Source organism: Nuphar pumila, chromosome 13, assembly GCF_984573655.1.
Source record: "Nuphar pumila chromosome 13, dmNupPumi1.hap1.1, whole genome shotgun sequence".
NCBI classification, from domain to species: Eukaryota; Viridiplantae; Streptophyta; class Magnoliopsida; order Nymphaeales; family Nymphaeaceae; genus Nuphar; species Nuphar pumila.
In genome coordinates this window covers 5,034,584-5,057,907 of record NC_143261.1, presented here as the reverse complement: position 1 = coordinate 5,057,907, position 23,324 = coordinate 5,034,584, and the positions used below count along the sequence as shown (strand labels likewise).

Here is a 23,324-nt window from a genome sequence, read left to right as displayed (position 1 = left end):
AAGAAAACAGAGAGAGTGAGTAGAGAGAGGGAGTCCATGGCGGCGGAGTTACAGTAGAGAGGGAGTCCATGGCGGAGGAGTTACTGTAGAGAGAGTCGATGGAGTTACAGTAGAAGAAACGAGAGAGGGAGAGAGACTCGACGACGAAGAAGAAGAAGCAGATCGGCGATGGCGGAAGCGCAGTATTCGACGGCGAAGACGTCGGTGTGGTGGGACATAGAAAATTGCCAGGTGCCAAAGGGGGCGGACCCCCACGTGATCGCCCAGAACATAAGCTCCGCCCTCGCCCACGTCGGTTACAGGGGCCCCGTCTCCGTCTCCGCCTACGGCGACACCACCCGCATCCCACCCTCCGTCCAAAACGGCCTCTCCAGCACCGGCGTTGCCCTCAACCACGTCCCCGCCGGTAAATCCCATCCCCCCTTTCCACTTCAAATCCTATATTCCCTGGTTCCGCCCGATCTATCGATCAATCGGTGAATCTGCTTAAAACTAAAACCCTAATTCCTATGGTTTTATTTCTGCTTTCGCCGCCCCGATTCTTTCTTCCTGAATTGAATGTTCGATCGGTCGGTGAGAGGCGCTGATTTCTGGTATTCTGTTCTTCTGGATCGTTCTATCTGTTACTTGCATGTGTAGAATTTGCAATGCCCTGTTCTGTTCTAAGGGTTGGTTTGCATAATTAAAACCCTAATTCTCCGCGAATTTAGTTTAGGTAAGATGGCAGGTAGCTGTGTTTATCGTTTATTTTCTCTCTCTTGTTAACACGGCAAAACCCTAACTTTATGGTTCTTCGGCGAGTAACGAGATGCTGTATTTCCCTTTTCTTTCTGTTCACTATCTTATTTGTTTTATTGGATAAATGGGGTGGGTAAGTGTAGAGGAGTTGATTTTTCATTTGATTCTGATTTTAAGGTCTAACCTGTTGGCCAGATTTCTGTACATGTTTTGTTCTCCTAACTTTGCACGTATGAGTAACCGATTATAGCGGAATTTATCAACAGAAAATTTTATCATCTTTGCTCTTGATCTGCTCCATAAAACGGGAAAAAGTGCGGAAAGGTAAGACTAGCTCTTAGAGGTGTGCTTTAGGGAATAATATTTGAATTCCTATGAATTTTAATGGTTACAGGTAGTTGGTGTAGTTGGGTGTGGTGGACCGTAACTGGTTAGATAGGTATATGCATCCTTAATTTGTAGGACAGTTTATATAACCTTGTGCAGATTTTCTTGAACAAAAAGTATTGCGATTACTGTCCTTGATATGAATTCTAGAGATTTGGGTTAAAAGAAGTAGCATTGCTCCACTCCTCTTCTCTTTTCTATGCTAAGTTCAAAAATCGATACAATAGGTCATGGTCCTAGCATTCACTATCAGAGTTTCTATTCAGTGAAAAATGCTCATCATGTCTCTAGACCTGCCTATGGAAACAGAATTAGCCTACAGAGACCAAGAAACAGGAGAGCCTAGGGAGGTCATTCTAACACTGGCAACTCTGAAGGTTTTGTCCAGTGTGCATCATCTACAGGCTGCAGATGCACCTTCATATCCAACAATGTAGATAAGGCATTTAAAGATCATCTCTTTTTATTTTATAACCTGAAGAAACCACACCCTGCACAAAGACCTGGTCGTGCTGGCTCAGCCTGCCATGCCTATGGTCATCGTGCCGGCTGCGTAAAACTCCGAGGCTAGGATCCCTGCCCCCGGGGCCTATGTTACGCATTGGCTTGCACAGAGGGGCGACACCCATGAGAATCAAACCTTGACTGCCAGCCTAGCAGCCAAGGCTCCACCCCACTAAGTCAACCCCCCTTGGGTCAGATCATCTCTTTGTTGCATCATGATTCAAACATATTGAAATTGGAGGCAATTGAATTGGTATTTACACTGCATAAATAAAGATCTAATCGACATTGCTTGCATTGAAATTGAGGAGATGTCATTCAATGGTCTGATTTTTACAAATCAAGCTGTGAGATGTGATCTATGACACATGGATATGGGTGTGGATACGGGGATGCAACCATTTTTGTTAACTTATCCAATATAACTAAGTTATAAGGGGATATAGTATGTGAGTGAAAATGGAGTATCCGTATGACAGTGTGCGAGATGCCAACTTTGGAGATTTGTCAAAGGTCTAGATACACTTCTGTCTTTTGGGATATGTGCATGCTCATTGCTTCATTTGGTTCCCTGGGTAGTTGTGGCAGGGATGTGCAGGCATTGGGAATGGTTGTTGGGGAACGTGGAAGGAGTTGGATGTATGACTGGGCACAGCTTGTGCATTGGGTGACAATTGAATGTCTTGGTGTTCAAAAGGAGAGTGTACATACTGGCCAGCAAATTACCAAATGTTGAATGCTGTCAGTCCAATGGACAATGGTAACTAAAAATAGTACAACATGGAAAACATAAGCAGCCTATTTGTGTGAAAGAGGTAAATCAACAGTTGGTAATAACCAACATCATTTAAGCTAGTCGACAACAATTATCAATACAAGCTTCAAATAAACTGCGTGATTAAAAATGGATGGTTATATGCTAAGACTGGAATATGCAAGACATTCATTAGATATATGGTGATCATAATAGCCCTTTGAATTGAAAGTCAAACATTTCCCTGGTGTTGAAATAAACATATAACCCACAATGTTAAAAGACATTTAAAAATTAATGGTGGAATGCAGCTGATCTTGAAATACAAGCCTTCCATGAGGTAATAATACATGGCATCATTGACAAGAAATGTTGAAGGGTGCAAGTGGTTTGCAAAATTAAATTCATAACTGATGAAATAGTAGACTATTGTAATGCAAGGCTAGTAGCAAGATACTGTAGTTGTGAGGAAGGAATTGATTAGGACAAGGCATCTTATCCTTTTGTCAAAATGGATTAATTACATATACACTTTTTTTTATTACAATTAGGACAGAAAGATGGAAGTTCTATTAAATATCTGCAACTTGGTCTTCAGACTTTAGGTATTTTGTAGTGATATGACCAGCTTGAATCATATCTCTTACATAGTGACAATCAACCTCAATGTGCTTTGTTCTCTTATGAAAGACATGATTGTTTGCTATATATGTTGCCGCTTTGTTATCACACATCATGGTCATTGGAGAGGAAACCTTCACCTGGAGATCATTAAGAACAGTGCGAACCCATATCAATTCAGCAGTTGTTTGGGCCATAGCCCGATATTCTGATTCTGCACTCGACTTGGAAACCACATTTTGTTTCTTACTTCTCCATGAAATCAAGTTGTCTCCCAGAAACACACAGAATCCTGTGGTAGACTTTCTATCTACTACAGATCCAGCATAGTCAGCATCAGAATAAGCTACTATCTCCAGAGTTCCACCTTTCTTGAACAGTGACCCCTTTCTAGGAGAGGACTTTAGATATCTGAGAATCATTATGGCTGCATTCCAGTGTACCTCAGTTGGTTTGTCCATGAACTGGCTAACTTTGCTTACTGCTAAAGCAATATCTGGTCTGGTCACAGTTACATATAGTAACTTCCCTACTAGTGAGCGATAGCGTTTGCTATCAACAGGTTTTGACCCTTCTTCAACCAACTGAACTTTATGGTCCATGGGAATATTTGCTGGTTTAGCTTCCAACATGCCTGTTTCCTTTAATAAGTCAAGAACATACTTCCGTTGAGACAAAACCATCCCTTCACGGCTTCTAGCAACTTCTATACCCAGAAAATACCTGAGTGAACCAAGGTCTTTTGTAACAAAGTGTTTGTGAAGATGAGCTTTTGTGGCTTCAATAGCTTTCACATCATCTCCTGTAAGAATGATGTCATCCACATATACTACCATAACAACTATGCCAGAGCTAGTTTTCTTTATAAAAAGAGTATGATCTGCTGCTAATCTGTTAAAACCAAAGCTTGACATCACTTCAAACAACTTTTGAAACCATGCACGAGGACTTTGTTTCAAGCCATAAATCGCCTTTCTCAATTTGCACACCTTATGACACTCCCCCTCAACCTCAAAACCTGGAGGTTGTTGCATGTAAACGGTCTCAGAGAGATCCCCATAAAGAAATGCATTTTTCATATCTAATTGACACAAGTTCCAGCCATGCTGAACAACTACTGAGAGAACAAGACGGATGGTACCCATCCGTGCAACAGGAGAAAACGTTTCAAAGAAGTCAATTCCATATGTCTGGGTATATCCTTTCGTGACTAATCTGGCCTTGTACCTTTCAATAGAACCATCAGATTTGTACTTTATTGTATATACCCATTTACAACCAACAATGTCAGCATCTGCTGGGGAATCAACTAGATCCCAGGTATGCTGAGATACCAAAGCTGTCATTTCTTCTTGCATAGCCATCTTCCAGCGATTATCAAGTGCTGCCTGCTGATAGTTCAGAGGAATGGTTTCAGCAGACAAGGCTGAAATAAAAGACTTCATCTTATGTCCAATTCTGGCATGGGAGACAAAATGAGCTATGGGATATAAGGTGCATTGTATTGTCCCTTTTCGTAGAGCAATAGGCCTGTTATCATCATCCTGAAGAACACTATTGTCAGTAGAACTTACCTCAGGAGAAGAAGAAGATGAAGGCTCTTGCGGAAGTGGAGCTCTACGCACATATACCAATGGAGGATTATTAAATCTGGAAGAGGATGAAGTTTGGTTCGGTAAGGAGGGCACAGATTCCAAAGGAAAAGGAGGTATAGGTAATGGAAAAGACTCAGCTGGATCAACCTGCAACGGAGAACCGGAACTAGAGTAATATGGAGAGGATTCCAGGAAAGATACGTCCGCACTGACATACTCTCGGCGAGAAATAGGATCATAACATCGATAGCCCTTCTGATTTTTCGGATAACCAATAAATATGCATTTTGTAGCTTGAGCTGCTAATTTATCACGGTCAGGGCCAAGTTTATGAACAAAACAGACACATCCAAATATTTTTGGTGAGAAAGAAAAAAGTGGGGCATTAGGTTTTAGGATATGTAATGGAATTTGATCACCCACAGAAGACGAAGGCATGCGGTTGATCAGATAGCAAGCAGTGGTAATCGCATCACCCCAGTATGACGCAGGAACATTGGATTGAATCATAATGGTCCTTGCAACATCAAGGAGGTGCCGATGTTTTCGCTCAGCCACCCCATTTTGTTGAGATGAATAGGCACAAGAAGTTTGGGGTTGGATGCCATGATCTTGGTAAAATTGTAACAAATCTTTTGATTTAAACTCAAGAGCATTATCAGTGCGAACAATCTTGATAATAGATTCAAACTGAGTTTTTATTTCAAGAATTAGGGATTTGATAAGACTTGAAACTTCAGATCGTTCTTTTATTAAAAATACCCATGATAACTTAGAGAAATCATCAACAATAACAAGATAATACCGACACTGAGTCCTAGTAGGAATCTTACTAGGACCCCATACATCTGCATGAAGAAGTTCAAAAACTTTATAACTAGACTGACTCAGACTCAAAGGGAACGAACTTCGATGTTGCTTGCCCAACTGACATGCTTCACACTGAAATGATGTGGTGGAAGAAATCTGAGGAAAGATCGACCGAAGCTTTGACAATGAAGGATGACCAAGACGACGATGCCACTGAACAAGGCTGAATGAATGGTCCACTGCAGCATGAACAGAACCCATTGGATGATGTAGGTAGTAAATTCCATTTTCTTCATAGCCTCCACCAATCTTCTTCCCCGTCAGCAAATCCTGAAAATGACAACCCATTGGATCAAATATTACTCTACAATTTTGTTCTTTTATAAGGAAACTAACAGAAAGTAAACTTTGAGGAAAGTTTGGAGCATGAAGAGCATTTTTCAACTGTAATGAGGAGGATATAGAAATATTTCCCTGACCAACAACCGGGGAGGAGCTCCCATCGGCTAATGAGACTCCAAGTTGAGCCTTAATGACCTTTAGATCTGAAAAAACACGAGAATGTCCACACAAATGTCTGGATGCACCAGAGTCAATAACCCACTTACTATCATTCGGATGGAGATGATTCCCGGTTGAATAGGCAATACCAGCTACAGGAGAACTGGAACTCAAAGGTCGGAGAGCAATCAACTCATCATATTCCGCACGACTAAGGGTGATACTACTTTCATTTGCAGTGATATTCTCTTGTGCATTAGTTGCCTCAATAGTAGTAACATGAGCTTTAGGATTATATGACTTTGATGCAGAAGAGATTGGCCGACCATGCTTATCCCAACAACGATCTTCTAAATGTCTAGATTTTTCACAGAATGTACATTGAAGCTTTCCTCTGCCTCCCATACCACGTCCACGTCCTCGTCCTCTGATATTCTGAATATTTCCACGGCCATAACTAGATGGGGCAACAAGCGCAGATGTCTGAGTCACAGGCTGAGATTGTGGCAGAGATATCGCAAGTCTACTCAGACGATTGTAAGCGTCAGCAAGAGTGAGAACATCTGAACCAGTCAACATTTGAACTTTTGTAACAGAAAAATCTGAAGAGAGACCTGTAAGAAAACGAGCAACCATGGTTTGTTCTTGATGATCCTTTTGCTTCGAGCAACACAGAGGCCGGTGAGCATTAAGTCTTTCAAACGCAGCTTTGACAGAGGCATAGTACTGGGCCAGAGTCTGATCTCCCTGTTGCAAGTTATATATTTCTTGTTCGACTTGTAGGACGCGACTCACATTCGTTTCTTGTGAGTATGTATCACGAAGATTGTCCCACATTAGTTTGGCTGTATTATAGTAGATCAATCCATCTGCAATATGGGGTTCGACACTGTTCATGATCCATGACATAACTATGTCATTATCTTCATCCCAAGTAACATATTTTCCCAATTTCTCAGTGGGTTCGCCTTCCAACAAAATTTGTTTTCGACGATGTCCAGATACCGACATCATAAAAGTTCTGGACCACCTGGCATAGTTGGTTTCATTCAACCTAACAGAAGAGCCATACGAGAAGCGGTTGGCAAACGCCTTATACTCCCCAATATGTTCCATTTTGGAATCACCTTTCGACGTTTCAGCCATACCAAAAAAAAACTCACTTGAACAACAAGTGTTCAAGGAAAAAAAAATTTCTTCAACTCAGCAGGAAACCACTCCTGCTGTTCCACAAAATAAAGTTCAATCCAGCAGGAAATCACATCTGCTATTTTCCATGACAGAAGAGTAACTTCAGCTTCCGTGCTTCCTTAAAACCAACACTCGACACAACAGGGAGTTAAAAAAACATAATTTCAGTTGCTGTAGTTACCACAGAAATCCCGATCCTTGCTGCACCCAAACACATCACCACACATGATAGAATGCAGTCGCAAGACACAATGTTAACTAAACCTGCTGTTCTCCAACATATACGACATGACATCCAGTAAATATCACACAAAATCAGCTTCCGCAAGAACTCAACACTTACGGCCACACAAAAAAAAATTCTGTTGCTCCCAAACAGCAGGAACACACCTCGACGAGAATTCAGCACTCACGACAACAGAAAAAAATTCTGTTATTTCCACCCATTAAGAATATCCTTCGACAACTTATGAACCAAAACACAACTCGTCATAGCAGCAACAAGACTCGGCACCACCAGGTCGCAGCAAACTCCCAACAGCGTAGGTAGTCACGAGGAGAGAAAACAAAAAAGAAAGACGAGGAGATACGACATCCCCAGCAGGCATCCACGACGAGCACGAGGAGACACGACACCCACAGCAGGCATCCACGGCCAACAGATGATACGACACCCACAACAGGCATCCACGACCAGCAGAATGCCCAAAAAAAAATATTTAAAGTGCTGACCTGATTAGAACATTACTCAGCGTGATCGAAGTTTGATCACGATCATGAGAGCCTCCATGAATCGACTGAGTTCTGGTAGAGCACGATCACGCTCCCACGTCACAGTCGATATCTCGATCACGCTCCCACGTCACAGTCGATCACGTTCCCACGATCGGCTGAGGCTCTGATACCATGTAGAAGATGAACCGACCCTGAGAGAGAGAGAGAGAGACGGCTGAACATGAAAAGAGAAAACTTAATTCATCATTAGGGCTTCTCTCTATATTAAATAGAGAGAGGCAAAACAAAGAAATTACATCTAAGACCTTATGAAAAAAGTATTTCAGAAAACCTCTAATAAAGAACAACTTAACCTAAAAACCACCTATTCTCAACAGTTACTATTTAGAATATCAATACAATACACTCATATCGCGATACAAGTGCATATTGTAGCTATATCGCATGTATCGTATGATATATGCCCGCATCGTACGATACATGGTGTATCGTACGATACAAGGTCAACACTCTTAAAAAATGGTCAAATCATAAATTTTCAGTTTTGGGGTTTAAAGACCTTTTGAGGGCCGACTCCCTCATTTGTGTAGAAGCCACTAGAGAGGTATCCACACACCCTAGGACTCGTGAGAGCGATTTGGGGGCCGATCCGTGCGCAAGGGAGAAGGCTTTTGCTGTTTGCTAAAGTAAAAGTGCATTTTCATTGTTTTTTCACCCAAAGAAGTATGAGTCTCCACACTCCAACAAAGATGGAATCAGATGATCCGTCATGGCAATTAGGCACTCAAGTAATGAGTGAAAATCGATTGAAAATCCAGTGCAACTATTGCGATAATATTTTTGTTTGTGTAATATGAAAGTACGAGTCTTGTGGCATGTTTCTTAATTGCAAAATATTTATTATTTTGCATTGATCTTGTGAGATAGTTAATGTTTGATGATGTCTTATGCAGCTCATAGAGACATAAATGCTTAATATATGATTTTCTGGTTGTATTTTGTGCAATTCATCATTGTTTCATACTATGAAACTTTGGGAGAGGGTGATTGAGTATTTGGTTTTATGCGTGGAAGATCAACTATGAAAGCTATACATCTCCTTAGACAACTTATTGAAAGATATAGAGAGAGGAACAAAGATTTGCATATGGTTTTTATTGATTTAGAGAAGGCATACGATAGAGTACCTAGGGACGTTCTCTGGTGGACAATGATGAAGAAAGGTGTTTCTCTCAAGTACATTAGTATAATTAAAGATATGTATGAAGGAGTAGTAACCAATGTCCGCACTTGTGGAGGGGTGACAACCAATTTTCCGATAACGTTTGGGTTACATCAAGGATCTGCTTTAAGCCCTTTCCTATTTGCGATAGTGATGGATGAGCTTACGAGATCAATTCAAGAAAATGTACCGTGGTGTATGTTGTTTGTTGATGATATTGTTTTGATTGATGAGTCTAGAGTTGGGGTTAATGCTAAGTTAGAATTATGGAGACAAACATTGGAAGCTAGAGGTTTTAAGTTGAGTAAGAGTAAGACTAAATATATGGAATGTCGGTTTAGTAAGCAACGAAGTAGTGATGGGAGTGTAGTGAAGCTTGGTGAGCAAGAAATACCGGTGAATGATTATTTCAAATATTTGGGATCCATCATTCAAAAGTATGGAGTAATTGATGGAGATGTAAATCATAGGATAAAGGTTGGGTGGATGAAATGGAAAAGTGCAACTGGAGTGCTGTGCGATCGTAGAATGCCATTGTGGTTGAAGAGAAAGTTTTATAGGACGACTATTAGACCCGCTTTATTATATGGTACAGAATGTTGGGCTGCCAAGAGACATCATATTCAAAAAATGAGTGTAGCTGAGATGCGGATGCTTAGATGGATGTGTGGAAATACAATAAAAGATAAGATTCAGAACGAGGAGATACATAAGAAGGTAGGTGTTGCACCCATTGAAAATAAGATGCGAGAGAATCGTTTACGGTGGTTTTGACATATTCGGCGAAGGCGTAATGATGCTCCAGTTAGAAGGTTGGAGAAATGGGAAAATATATTAGTTAAAAGAGGTCGGGGTAGGCCTAGGAAGACTTGGATGGAGATGATAGGAAAGGATATGAATGCTTTGAACCTCACCGAGGACATGGCATTGGATATAAATGATTGGAGGAAAAGGATTCATGTGGAAGACCCAAAATGAATTTCTTTTTTGGTTCATATCGCTGACCCCAATTGTTTTGGGATGAAGGCGTAGTTGTTGTTGTTGTTGTATCATTGTTTTATGTGATATGATTTTTTTAAAATTTTTTCTGACTTTTCTTGATTTTTTTTGGATTTTTGAATTTTTTTATTAAAAATTTGTGATGTTTTACGATACAATACGGTCTTAATTTGGGCCCGACTGATACGGGTAACGATACGATACTTACAACCTTGGGTATGCTTACTTAACTACCAATTCTTTAATTGGGGCCTATTATATTTATATGGCCCTTCAGGTTTGCCTGTTGCTTTATCTTTATTTTTCTTCATTCTCTTCTCTTTTGACTGCAGCTCCAATTACTGCTCCATGCCCTCTCACTGTATCTTATATTACGTTAGTCTTGTTGCATTTTGCATTTGGTGCAAACATGGTACTTCCTGGATGCCACTGTTTTGGGGCTTGACCAAGTCACAGCATGTGTCTGATTAAAAGCCACTCTCTTTCTTTGTGTCCCTTCCCAGGCAGCACACACATTCCTTCCCTTGCTATGCTGAATTATGAAATAATGTCCTTGGCTTCACTGAACTTCTTTTCTGTTGCATGTGCACTGGCATTCTCATGCACATTGACAACACCCAATATCTGATTCCTCCTATGGTAAATTGGTGCATACATGCATGAGGCATGATCCCTTTTTTGTCCCTGCTGGGTCCTCAAGCTCTTTCTTACTCTGACTATTTTTCTAGCATACACTTGATTTTGATTGTGGATTAAGATCTATTTGCTGGTATTGCACCTGATTCTGCTAGAGCAGGACTCTTTGATATTGTTAACCATAGCTCATCTTATCTGTGTATACTTTTAGGCTGTGTTTGGGAGGTTGTTGTTGGAGGAATTGGAAGGGTGTTGGAGACAGTTATGGCCATTTAAGAAATCCTGTTTCAGCAGAAGACTGCTTGGGAGAAGGAATGCAGGGAATCATGTATTTAGGCTGGGATTCAGGAGGTTCCAAATCCTCACTTTTACCCTCTTTCAACTCCTTTCACAATGAGGATGTATTTACAACTCTTTTTGAAGGGATTCCGATGGGTAGTTACCAAATTACATTCACCTTTCTCTCTCTCATGTTAACTGTTTTATATTCAGTTTGGATCTAGGTTAACCCAAATCCTACATAATGGTCAGACATTGGATTTGGATAAAAAATAAATCTTATTAGCTCCGTAACATTATCAACTTGGGTCAGATGTAAATTATTTGGATTTGGAGTCCTATCTGGTCATAAATTCCCTATATCAAATCCATATCTAGGTTGAATATCAATTGGATATTTTTTCTTTTTACCAAATCTAACTGGTTGGATTCAATCAATTGGATATCTGACCCAGATGGGTTCTTAATAACAAGGTCAAAAATGGATTGGATTTGGTCAATTTTTTTGTCCGAACCTGAGACTTTGTTTCAGATGTTGATTTAGATTTACATATTCGGAGTATTTTTTATTAAAATCACTGTTTTCATCCAATTGATTTATAGCTTGTAGATGTAAGTTTTTTTGCCATTATTATTAGGAAGCTTGAGGTTGATACTTGGGTGGGCCTAACAAGTTACTTGTAAAATTGTTTACAAACAAGACGAAGGAATCAGGTGGACTTGTAAACCAGTATCCTTAAGGGAATTACTAGTGCTTCCAAACAATCAAGGAAATCCATATTTCCTTTCAAGTACACTTCCCTTGAATTCCAGTATTTATATTTCCCCTAACTCCCATTGAATCCTACCAAATGCAGCCTTACTGATGTGTGTTGCATCTTTTGGATGTTCCTTTTTTCCCTGCAAGTTCTCAATCTGTTTATTCTGTATTTCTACTATGCTTCTTTTGACTGATAAATTTTTTGTTTATATTTAACATAAATGAAAACCACTGACATTTTGTATACTCTTCTAAAATGGGCATTTGGGTGCTGGTGTCGACACTACTTAGTCCTAGTCTGTAGCAGTTCAGTTCTACTGTAGATTTTCCTTTTATACGATTTGTTGATGTTGCGTCATTTTAATTTTGTAGTATTTTTCTTTGTGGCATCTTATAGGTGTTAAAGATGCAAGCGACAAGAAAATTCTTGTGGATATGCTGTTATGGGCAGTGGATAATCCTGCCCCTGCAAATTATCTGTTGATTTCTGGGGATCGGGACTTCTCAAATGCGCTCCACCAATTACGCATGAGAAGATATAATATTCTACTAGCACAGCCTCCGAATGTTTCTGCTCCCCTTCTTGCTGCTGCAAAGACTGTATGGTTATGGGCAAGCCTGTTGGCTGGAGGTCCAGCATTGCCAAATGGTGCAGGATCAGCACCACAAGGTGTATCAGGTGACCTAGTGCAACCAGTCAATGTGTACAACACTGATAAGCTCAGAACTGCATTTCCTGAAACTCAGCAAGAAAAGCAGCCTGTGCGTTCAGAAACTGAACATACGCCAAAATTTTCAGGTAGTCAGAAGTTCCATGGCAATAAGGCTACTGATAAGACTAAAGGGAAACAATTCAAAAGAAACACACGACAATCAGATGTTCCAAAAAATATGAGCCGTGAAAGTCAGCCAGCTCAATTCGGAGCTCAAGATGCAAACACTAGCTTGGACAAATCTGATTCAAAGAAAAAGCAGGTCAAGCAGCAAAGTAAAATTCCTAATCAAATGAATGCCCCATCTGATTCAACAGGATCAAATTGTTTGGGCCATTTCTCATCCCAGCAGTGGCCATTTGTTGACAATGAGTTGCAACCATCAACATCATCATATTCATTTCTTCATGACTCTGGACCTCTGCAGTTGAATCATTCAGTAGATAGCCTTCAATCCACACAGCTTAAAACATCTAATAGTGCTCCAAATTTTTTCCATCCTGATCCTTCGTGGAACAGCGGAAGCATGGCTCATAATTTTCAGACTCAGTATTCTCAACCTGTTAGACCCAGTAATGCAATTCTGATGCCGCACTCTTTCTCATCAGGAAACCTTCTCCCATCAAATTCATGTGCTCCAAGTTCATATCATCATCCTTTCAGATCTGATGGGTCTTGTTATCCACCAGGTCCTCTTACAGATATGCCAAACATTGGAAGGTTAAATATTTCCGAGTGTCAGGTTGGTACACAAAATGCTCCATTTTTTCAGCAAAATGCAGAAGCAGATGCAAAACCTAATTTTGTGGCATCTATGCCTATAAAAGATTTTACCCCACAAGGTGTACCTCATCCACATAGTGGGCAAACATTTCATCATGATGGCATGCATAACAAACACCTATCTTTTGGTCCTGAATCACAGCCTCCAGCCCCAGTTCAGGATCAGTCTTCTGAAACCATACTTTATCATATAGGTGTTCTCCTACGCATGATGCAGACACTTAAGAATGACAAGATGATTCCTTCAGAAACCAATATTGCAGATTGCATGTGGTATGGAGATTCAAATAATCCGAATTTTGATTTGCGTCTGGCCTTGGATAGTGCCGTTGAAAAACAAATATTAGTGGTCCATAGTTCTGGAGGACCTTTCAAAATGTATCTTCCAAAAAATGATAACTTGTGGAAGTGCATCAATCCACTGGATACTAGTATAAAGCATCCCAAAGAAACATGGGATGGGCTTTCAAAATTTTTGGCTTCTCTTGAAGGTCGTTCAGCCATTATGTCTTCTCATTGCAGGTAATTCACTTGTGCCTGTGTGTGTGTGTGTGTGTGTTGATAGATTGTACATGAACCTAGTTGAGCTTATTCTTGGAACAACTAATATGTCAAAGTTCAGATCAATATAAAAGCAAATTGTACAACCTCAACTGGGTTGAGCTTGAACAAGCTTGACCTGAGTGCAGCGAAAAGTTTTTAGCCAGTGTGTGTGTGTGTGTGTGTGTGTGTGTGTGTGTGTGTGTGACCATGACCCATGATTCTGGTGATTATGAGCTGTCTAGTAAAAACAAGTCAAACCATGTTTCCTTTTCTATCATAGAGTTGTCATGGATAGATTCTGTTAGAAAATGACATATATATGTATATACTTGAATATATATATATATATATTTATATATATATACATACTTTTCGTAATACAAGAGTATGTATATGTATATATATATATATATGTATATAACTATATATTTAAAGTATATACTTATATTCTTGTAATACTTTTTTATTTATTTATTTTTGTAATTTTATTTCTTTCTTATTTTTTTTGTCTTTTTGTCAAACAGTCATAATTGACTAGAGCTGTTGGACTGTCAAAACAGCCTTTTTGTCAGGTTCTGTCAAACAGTCAAAATGTTGACTGTTTGAATAAAGCTGTTGGGCTACTCTCAACGGCTCTAATTAGAGCTGTTGGGAGTAGCTCAACAGCTATCCCAACAGCTATTTTAATAGCTCCTCTCATGTAACCTCTCTAGGGCATGCTGCCCATTGTAATTTTAATACAAAGGTAGAGGGTTTTACCTCTTACATATTCAGATTCAAGTGCATTTATGCACTATTCTTATGTTTGTGCTGTGGAGCATTTTGTATGTTATTTTGGTTTACCATATTGGGTGAATGTATGTTTTGTCAAGTTGTTTGTAGACTTGATTGTGTGTAAGACTCTTTACATGGTATCAGAGCTTGGTGTATGATCAACCGTGCATTGGTGAGCTGCCTCGTAAAGCATGCCTTCTTTCTTTCGTGATTGGTGGTTCCTTTTTTTCTTTGGATTCATCATGGGTGAATTTTTTCCGCACAATACAAGCAACTCCAACTTCATTCCGCCATTCAAACTTGAAGGAAGCAACTATAACATTTGGGCGGGACACTTGGAGACATTCATCAAGGGTCAAGGTTTGTGGGGATTTGTAAGAGGTACTATTCTTGAACCCACTCCCAAAATTACATTAGGTGAAAATGACGTTGAGACTAGTCTTGAAGAAAAAAATAAAGCAATGGAAGAATACTACAAAAAATTAGATAAATGAGAAATGAAAAATGCCAAAATTCTTTCATGGATGCTTAGTGGAGTTGAGACAAAAATTGCCTCAAACCTTTTGTGTTACAAAAACGGCAAATGAAGCATGGGAATATCTTAGAGGTATGTTTACCGAAAAAGATATGGCTCACAAGTATTATCTCCAAGAAAAAGTTAGAAACATTAAACAAGGAGATAAGAATATAAGAGATTATTTTATGGAGTTATCTTCATTTGGACCCAACTTGCCCAATTTGAACCCAAATGGGAAGGAAAGTGTATAGAAATGCGGAGAGTTCAAGTTGAAGAAGAGAGACTTTTCGCTTTTCTCTATGGTTTGAGACCCGAGTTTGAACAAACAAGGGCCTCCTTGCTATCATCTTCATCACCTCCTCCTATTCATGAGATTCTCACTAAACTTAGTGGAGAAGAGACTAGGCTAAACATGAGTAAAAATGTTAGTGTGCTTGCTACTTCTAGCAATGGTCAAGAAGAGTATTGCGCACTTGCCGCATCAAAACCAGGACACTATATCAAGCCATATAAACCTCCTCATTTTAATAAGAATCGAGGAGAATCAAAAATCATTTGCCATGATTGTAATGAGCCCGGTCATATTAGGCCTCAATGTCCTAGATACAAATATAGGCCTCAAGAAAAGCGTGTTGCGGCTGCACCATCAAAACAAAATGAAGATACTTTGAATCTCAAAGACCTCACCAAATCATTATCTCAACTGACAGAGGCATTGCAACCACTGCTTAAAGGATCTACCTCAGGAGCGGCCATTGCAACCTCTTTTACTCCTGGTATGTGCTCTTGGCTTCTTGATTCAGGAGCTTCTTTTCATATGACCCCACATAGATTTATACTATCCGAATGTCAACCTAATTCAAATGCATCATTTGTTTCCACTGCCGATGGTACTGCCTTGGAAATAGAGGGTGTTGGAATTTTTAAAAATGATTTGTCAAAACATAACAACTTTTATATTCCGAAAATAAGACTTATACCAAAACTTCATCTTAATCTACTTTCTGTTTCTCAAATCTCGGATCATGGATGTGATGTCATTTTCTCATCAAGTAAATGTTGGGTGCAGGATCGCCAGTCCGGGAAATTGATTGGGGAAGGTTCTAGGCAAGGAGATCTCTATTATATGGATTTTCTTTGTATTCCAAAGGAATCATTTTGTAACACTGCCCAAACAAAAGACATACGGACTTGGCATCATAGACTTGGGCATCCAAATATAAGAAAATTAAATTTTTTACCTATTACCAAGAATCTTTGTAAAGATAATTTTGAATGCAAAGAATGTTTACTTGGTAAAATGACAGTCTTGCCTTATGGTCAAAGAACTTTTTACTCCTCAATGCCTTTTGAATTAGTTCATTCGGATGTATGGGGTCCTGCTCCTGTAGCCTCTAAAGGCGGATTCTCCTACTATGTTGTGTTTATTGATGACTTCACTAGATATTGTTGGATTCACTTTCTTAAGTATAAATCAGATGTATTTGCAACCTTTAAAACATTCCATAACATGATTAAAAATCAATTTGAAAGTAAACTCAAAATTCTCAGAACTGATTCTGGAGGAGAATACTTGTCAAATGAGTTTAAACAATTTTTAGAAAATAAAGGAATTTTACATCAAAGATCATGTCCTAGAACCCCGCAACAAAATGGAATTTTAGAAAGGAAACACAGACATATTATGGAAACTACAAGAACTCTTCTTATTGCTAAAAATGTTCCAAAAAATCTTTGGGCTGAAGCTGCATTAACCTCAGTATATCTTATAAATAGGATGCCTTCCAAAGCTTTATCTAATGAAATTCCTTTTGAAAAATTATTCAAATATCAACCTGACTATCAAAGACTGAGAATCTTTGGTTGCAAATGTTATGTTTTGAATGATAAAGGAGATAAACTATCTTCTAAAGCTATTTCCTGTGCGTTCATTGGTTATTAAGAAACACAAAAAGGATTTAAATGTTATGATACCAAAAATGATAAACTTCTCATTTCAAGGAATGTTAATTTTGTTGAAAATGAAAGTGGATTTGAAGAAAATATGTCGAAAGACATAAACTCTGATTATTCTTTCTTATTCAAACTATTGTCTAATGATGAAAATATTTATGTAGAACCTCTTATTGAAAATAGAACAATAGTTGAACCAATAGTATACACTAGAAGAAATCAAAATGCATTCAATGAAGGTGTAAATCAAAGTAATCATGAAGCATCAGAAATTCCTTCAGAACAAACCACTATTCGTAGATCAGAACGAACCTCAAGAATCCCAAATAAATTTGTGTCTTATGATTCATTCTCTCCTAAACATAGAGCATGTCTTATAGCTATCCACTCATATTTTGAACCCTCATGTTACAATGAAGCAAAAAATTTACCTGAATGGATAAAAGCTATGCACATAGAATTAGAAGCTCTTAAAGATGCTAATACTTGGGAAATTCTGTATTTACCTATAGGAAAAAAGATAATAGGTTGTAGATGGGTTTTTAAAGTAAAAACCAAAAGTGATGGATCCTTGGAAAGGCATAAAGCCAGATTAGTTGCCAAAGGATATTCTCAAGAATACATAGTAGATTAGGAAGAAACTTTTGCTCCTGTTGCCAGGATGACCACTGTTCGAATGCTTGTAGCTATTTCAGCTATTAAAAATTGGAATATATTTCAAATGGATGTTAAAAATGCATTTTTAAATGAGAATCTCAATGAGGAAGTATATATGGATATTCCACCTGGATTAATAATTTCTTCAGGTAAAGTGCTTAAATTAAAAAAGGCATTATATGGCCTCAAACAAGCACCTAAAGCTTGGTTTGATACTTTTAACAATGTTATTACAAGGTATGGTTTTATCCCATGCTATACTGATACAACTTTGTTTATCAAGAACTCTTCTGCTGGTATTATAATTTTACTTTTATATGTTGATGATATGTTAATTACAGGTAGTGACAAGGAGGGAATCAAGAAAGTAAAACAATTTTTGAAAAATTCTTTTAAAATGACAGATCTTGGGTTTCTAACATACTTTCTTGGTATAGAAGTTTCATACTCTAACCGAGGATACATATTGTCACAAACAAAGTTTGCTTCAGATATTATTGACAGGTCAGGACTTTCAGATGATAAAGTTGTTGATACTCCAGAGATTGTTGGAATGAAAATGCGAGCCGATGATGGAGTTCCTTTGGACAATCCAACTCCCTTCAGACAACTAGTGGGGATCTCTTATGTATTTAAGTATTACACGACCAAACATAGCTCATGCTGTACATATAGCCAGTCAATTTCAACATGCTCCAACATCAGCTCATATGAGTGCAGTCATGAGAATTATTAAATACATCAGAGGCACTATAAATAAGGGAGTCTTTCTGTCCTCTTCTTCTTCCTTAGATCTTATTGCATATTCTGATGCTGATTGGGGAGAAGATCCAAATAACAGGCGCTCAACAACTGGTTTTTGTATATTTCTAGGTGAATCTTTGATTTCATGAAGGTGCAAGAAACAACAAAATGTGTCATTATCATCTATAGAAGCTGAATATAGAGCAATGACAACTACTACTATGGAAGTCGTGTGGCTCAAACAACTGATTTCAGATATGGGGATTCACCTTCAGAATCTTACAAGATTGTGCTGTGACAATAAGAGTTCGATATACATTGCTCGAAATCATACATTTCATGAAAGAACTAAGCATATAGAGATGGATTGCCATTTTGTTCGTGAAGAATATTTGAAGAAGACTATTGATCTTCCCTATGTGACATCAGAATATCAACTTGCTGACTTCTTCACCAAGGCACTATGCTCACCAAGATTCAACTTTTTACTTGACAAACTTTCGGTGATTTCACCATAAGTTTGAGGGAGACTGTTAGAAAATGACATATATATGTATATACTTGAATATATATATATATATATATATATACATACTTTTTGTAATACAAGAGTATGTATATGTATATATATATATGTATATAACTATATATTTAAAGTATATACTTATATTCTTGTAATACTTTTTTATTTATTTATTTTTGTAATTTTATTTCTTTCTTATTTTTTTTGTCTTTTTGTCAAACAGTCATAATTGACTAGAGCTGTTGGACTGTCAAAACAGCCTTTTTGTCAGGTTCTGTCAAACAGTCAAAATGTTGACTGTTTGAATAAAGCTGTTGGGCTACTCCCAACGGCTCTAATTAGAGCTGTTGGGAGTAGCTCAACAGCTATCCCAACAGCTATTTTAATAGCTCCTCTCATGTAACCTCTCTATAAATAAGGGCATGCTGCCCATTGTAATTTTAATACAAAGGTAGAGGGTTTTACCTCTTACATATTCAGATTCAAGTGCATTTATGCACTATTCTTATGTTTGTGCTGTGGAGCATTTTGTATGCTATTTTGGTTTACCATATTGGGTGAATGTATGTTTTGTCAAGTTGTTTGTAGACTTGATTGTGTGTAAGACTCTTTACAGATTCTTGATGGCATACACAGGAAATCTATAGACACGATTCATGTAGTTGTTTCCAGTGTGAAGAAGGTGGATAACTGAGCAATCAATACCTTATCTTGTCATACCAAGGTTCCTTAGTCAAGAAACATCATTGCTTTCTCACATTGAACCCTATTATTTTCCAGTATATGTTATAGAGGATCACTGCTATCAGTTCCCAATCAGATAAAAGGCTCTAGATGAGCAGAGTGATGTAGACTTCCAAGTCGAGAAGTTAAAGGTCATGAGTTTCTTTAGCACATACTATGACACCAAGAATCAGGGGCATTTGGAAAGAAATGGATGAGAATATCATGAGATAAGAAAGGAACTGCATAAAAGTAGCACAAGGTAGTAGAAAATTCATGAAAATCAGTATGATGGCATACACTGGAACTGCATAAAATTTTTAAGGAAAAATACATAAAAGTAACACCATGGATGGTAGAAAAAAATCCATAAATTATGGGAATAGTCTTAGGCAAGAAATTGTGTTAAGAGTCCCATAACCATTGGTTGAGTTGAGGTTTTTATAAATTAATTCCAGAAAATTTTTGCACCTGGTGTGTGTGCAACATGGGTACTTCTACCAGGTCCTTTTACCGGTGTCTTACCCATAGGTACTGGTCAACTGGTTTCAAGCTTGTCCCATTTCATCCATCTTCTGATCCAATCAATGTACAATCTATGCTTGACATCAAAATTGTCTACTGTTAACTATATATGTTGTTATCATTATTTGTTACTTGATTATATATGTTTGACTTGCTTTCGACTTCATTTTGTAATTGGCAGTCTGTAACTTCTTTATAGCATTTTGTAAATTGGAGCACAATTGTACTTTTTTGCATGTGTGTGTATGTCTCCGCACTTACGTATCCATCGTTTTAGTAATTTCCATATCGTTCCCAATGTACCTGTGCCATACCCTGAACTTGTACACCCATACCTATATGATAATAGGTGTGTGTAATGGAAAAAAGATGGGGTTTAATCCATCACCTCTTTTTTGAGAGAAAAAGGCCATTGCTGGTGCAACATGGAACATGCTTTTGTTGAAAAGCTTACATAAATTGTATATAGTGTGTCTCACATATTTTTTAACACTTTAACGAGTTTAGCATGCTCTGAATGAACCTATGCTTCAGTTCTAATAATACAAGCCCTGCGTTGAGCTCGAACTTGAGTCTTTTAGCAAGTCGAGCCTGAACTTCTGCAAGAATGCCAGCTTGTTGGTTGCACTTATGTGTTGGTAGCCTTGCAGATGCGTGTGTGTGGGCAGGTGGGTACACATACATGCGTCTGTGCGTGTGGATGTGCATATGCGAATAAAGAGCATCTTTTAGTCAATAAAAAGGATATTTGCTTAAATAAAATATTTTCTTGCTTGTTTTGTCTTATGACAGGTATCATGCTGCGACCATACTGAAGAAATCATGTTTAAAGTATCTTGTGATGGGTGAAATACTTCAACTGTTGAATGCAGCCATAATTTTGAAGCGGTGGATAGTGCCTCACCACTCAGCTTTGGGTTCAGGCTGGCAACCACTGCACATCAACGTACCTGACTCTAACAAGGGTTCAGGATCAAAAACCAATCCCTGATAACATGAAACTGGTTCCTTCACTGAAAATGCACAATTGGAAATACTTGGGAGAGAAGTAGATTCTCTTTGGTATTCTATTAAACTGCAGATTGAAGGAAGAAGGATATATGGCAAAAAAGTTGCTGCTAGAAATGTAAAGTACACAAGTGTCTTTTACTGTCTTTTAGGTTAGGTGCATCAGGGCTGGTTTGAAGAAATTAGGTTTTCTTCAAGGTAAGGTGGTACAAGCATCTGTTATTGTTAATCCCACCATCTGGAGGTCAGATTATGATGCTTCATTGACGTACTGAGGCATCTTATAAAATGTCTAAGACTTAAGACTTTTTGGACTTCATGGTTATAAGAGGACCAAGGGATCAGAAATATCTGAAGACTTTAGATGGTGCTAGTTAAGAACTGCTTGTGGTTGGATTATAAGGGAAAATGCGCAGAAATTCAGATTGCAACAACTATTCCTTTGCAATTAACAAACTTGTGCTGAACTCTCAGAAATTCTTGTTGCAATTATTATTGACCATGTTTTGCACGTCCTGCATCCCTATAGGACTCACCTTGCTCCTTATTGGCATGTTTCTTTTCCTCTGATATCCTTCCGTCACCTCTTCTGGTTTTTCATCTTTCATTTGGATCACTCAAGCCTATCCATATCCATATTTGCTGTTTCTGTTCCCTGCAAGGCTTATCAAATTTGGTTCACAACCTGGCAGTTACGACTTGTGGATCTAATCATCCTATAAAGATTTGGATACATTGTATAAGCAGGAAAGATATCTGATACAGCTATTACTCTTGAATTTGTGAGACTCCGAGATCACATTGAGATGGTAATGCTGCCATACATGCATTACCTCCACTCCAAAGTTTGATGAATGAACTTAACTAGGTTTAACCAGGTTAGAATGAACTGGTGTTGCAACAAATATTACTTTTTCCTAGTGATGGAATGTGCTAGTCTATTGCTATGACTTAAGTTGAATGATTCTGCCATATGAAGATTCTACAATGGAGACTGCTTTTATGAAGGATATAATTGGTAGGCTTCACAAGCGGAATGAAAGTACTGCCTTTTCTTTTTCTAGTTTTACAATGAACATGTTAGGTTGTTTATGCTACTGAACCACAAGCATTATATATGGATAACGTCAACCCTGCTTAGCTGGGTTCTATTATCAGATGGAGAAGGCATGAACTATGCAATCATGGTATCTGCTAGAGGACTGAAGCTGTAAGCCTTTATGCTTTAGTGATCAACCCTACCACCTTGCTTCTTTGAATGCTCTCTGTCTATTATAGCATCTTTGTGCATAACAGAAGCACGATGATTAGCAGTAATAGCGCTTCTCTTTTTTTGCACATTTAGGTACTTTTTATTTGCAATTTCATGTGATGGATGGTCAGTTTATTTGCCTTTTGTATGGATTGGTTATCTTCTCAGTGTAATTTGGATTTCTACCTTTTATGTAATATTGAAAACTCTACCTTCATATTTTGATATCAGACTTTAAGCTGGTCTAATTAGCATAGCCATGTTAAATGAGATTTCATTATTACAGATAATGCTAGTTTTGTGGATAGTTGTGGTTGTTGCTTGCCTGTATATGCATCATTAATGCTAGCTAGCTTATCCTTCTGATTTTTTGTTCATTCATTGGTTCTCTTTACAGCCTTTGCTACAGGAATGTTGCCAACGACAACCTGGGACCTATCTTGATACCTCACAAAATCTGAAAGCATGTAACCTATTTTGATACCATAGTTCTTGATAATAGCTTAGCATCCGACAGGATAATGAAAACCATGGAGTCATTTCTGTTTTGATCTCATATCTGGGATTTCAGCTATCCAAATTCTAACCTAAACATTTGATGCCCATCTTTTGAGCTGTTATAAGCATTCCTTCTCCAAAGTTTTTTTGGGGACAACCGAAATATCCAGCTTCTTTGAATCTCTTCTCGATCCCATCCTCATAGGGTAGATCCCACCATTTCTAAGGGTATAATCTGGTTTTGGTAATCATCCTCACCTTGATGACCATTACTTCGCTGTATTTATATGAAAATACAATCCTTACAGTCCTTATAATAATCTGAATGCTACTTAATGCTTAATGGCCCGGTAATTTTGTCCAATCTTCATATTTCCAG

The 23,324-nt window shown here is 38.3% G+C and overlaps 2 protein-coding genes across 3 annotated transcripts; one reads left to right on the top strand and one right to left on the bottom strand.

The window, feature by feature from the left end:
* Positions 1–22,721, top strand: LOC149817593 (uncharacterized). 2 transcript variants are annotated; one of them, XM_089984838.1, is made up of 3 exons: positions 1–406; positions 12,130–13,750; positions 20,980–22,721. In XM_089984838.1, exons 1-3 carry the CDS (start codon positions 169–171, stop codon positions 21,176–21,178), a joined length of 2,058 nt encoding a protein of 685 aa, XP_089840964.1. In that variant the 5' UTR covers positions 1–168; the 3' UTR covers positions 21,179–22,721. The 2 variants fall into 2 exon arrangements, with proteins under 2 accessions (XP_089840964.1, XP_089840965.1); XM_089984839.1 differs by lacking the exon at positions 1–406 and adding an exon at positions 10,984–11,128.
* LOC149817594 (uncharacterized) lies at positions 5,635–7,523 on the bottom strand. The gene is made up of 2 exons (XM_089984840.1): positions 6,018–7,523; positions 5,635–5,739 (listed from the first exon to the last, which is right to left on the bottom strand). Exons 1-2 carry the CDS (start codon positions 7,054–7,056, stop codon positions 5,702–5,704), a joined length of 1,077 nt encoding a protein of 358 aa, XP_089840966.1. The 5' UTR covers positions 7,057–7,523; the 3' UTR covers positions 5,635–5,701.
* Positions 22,722–23,324: the final 603 nt, after the last annotated feature.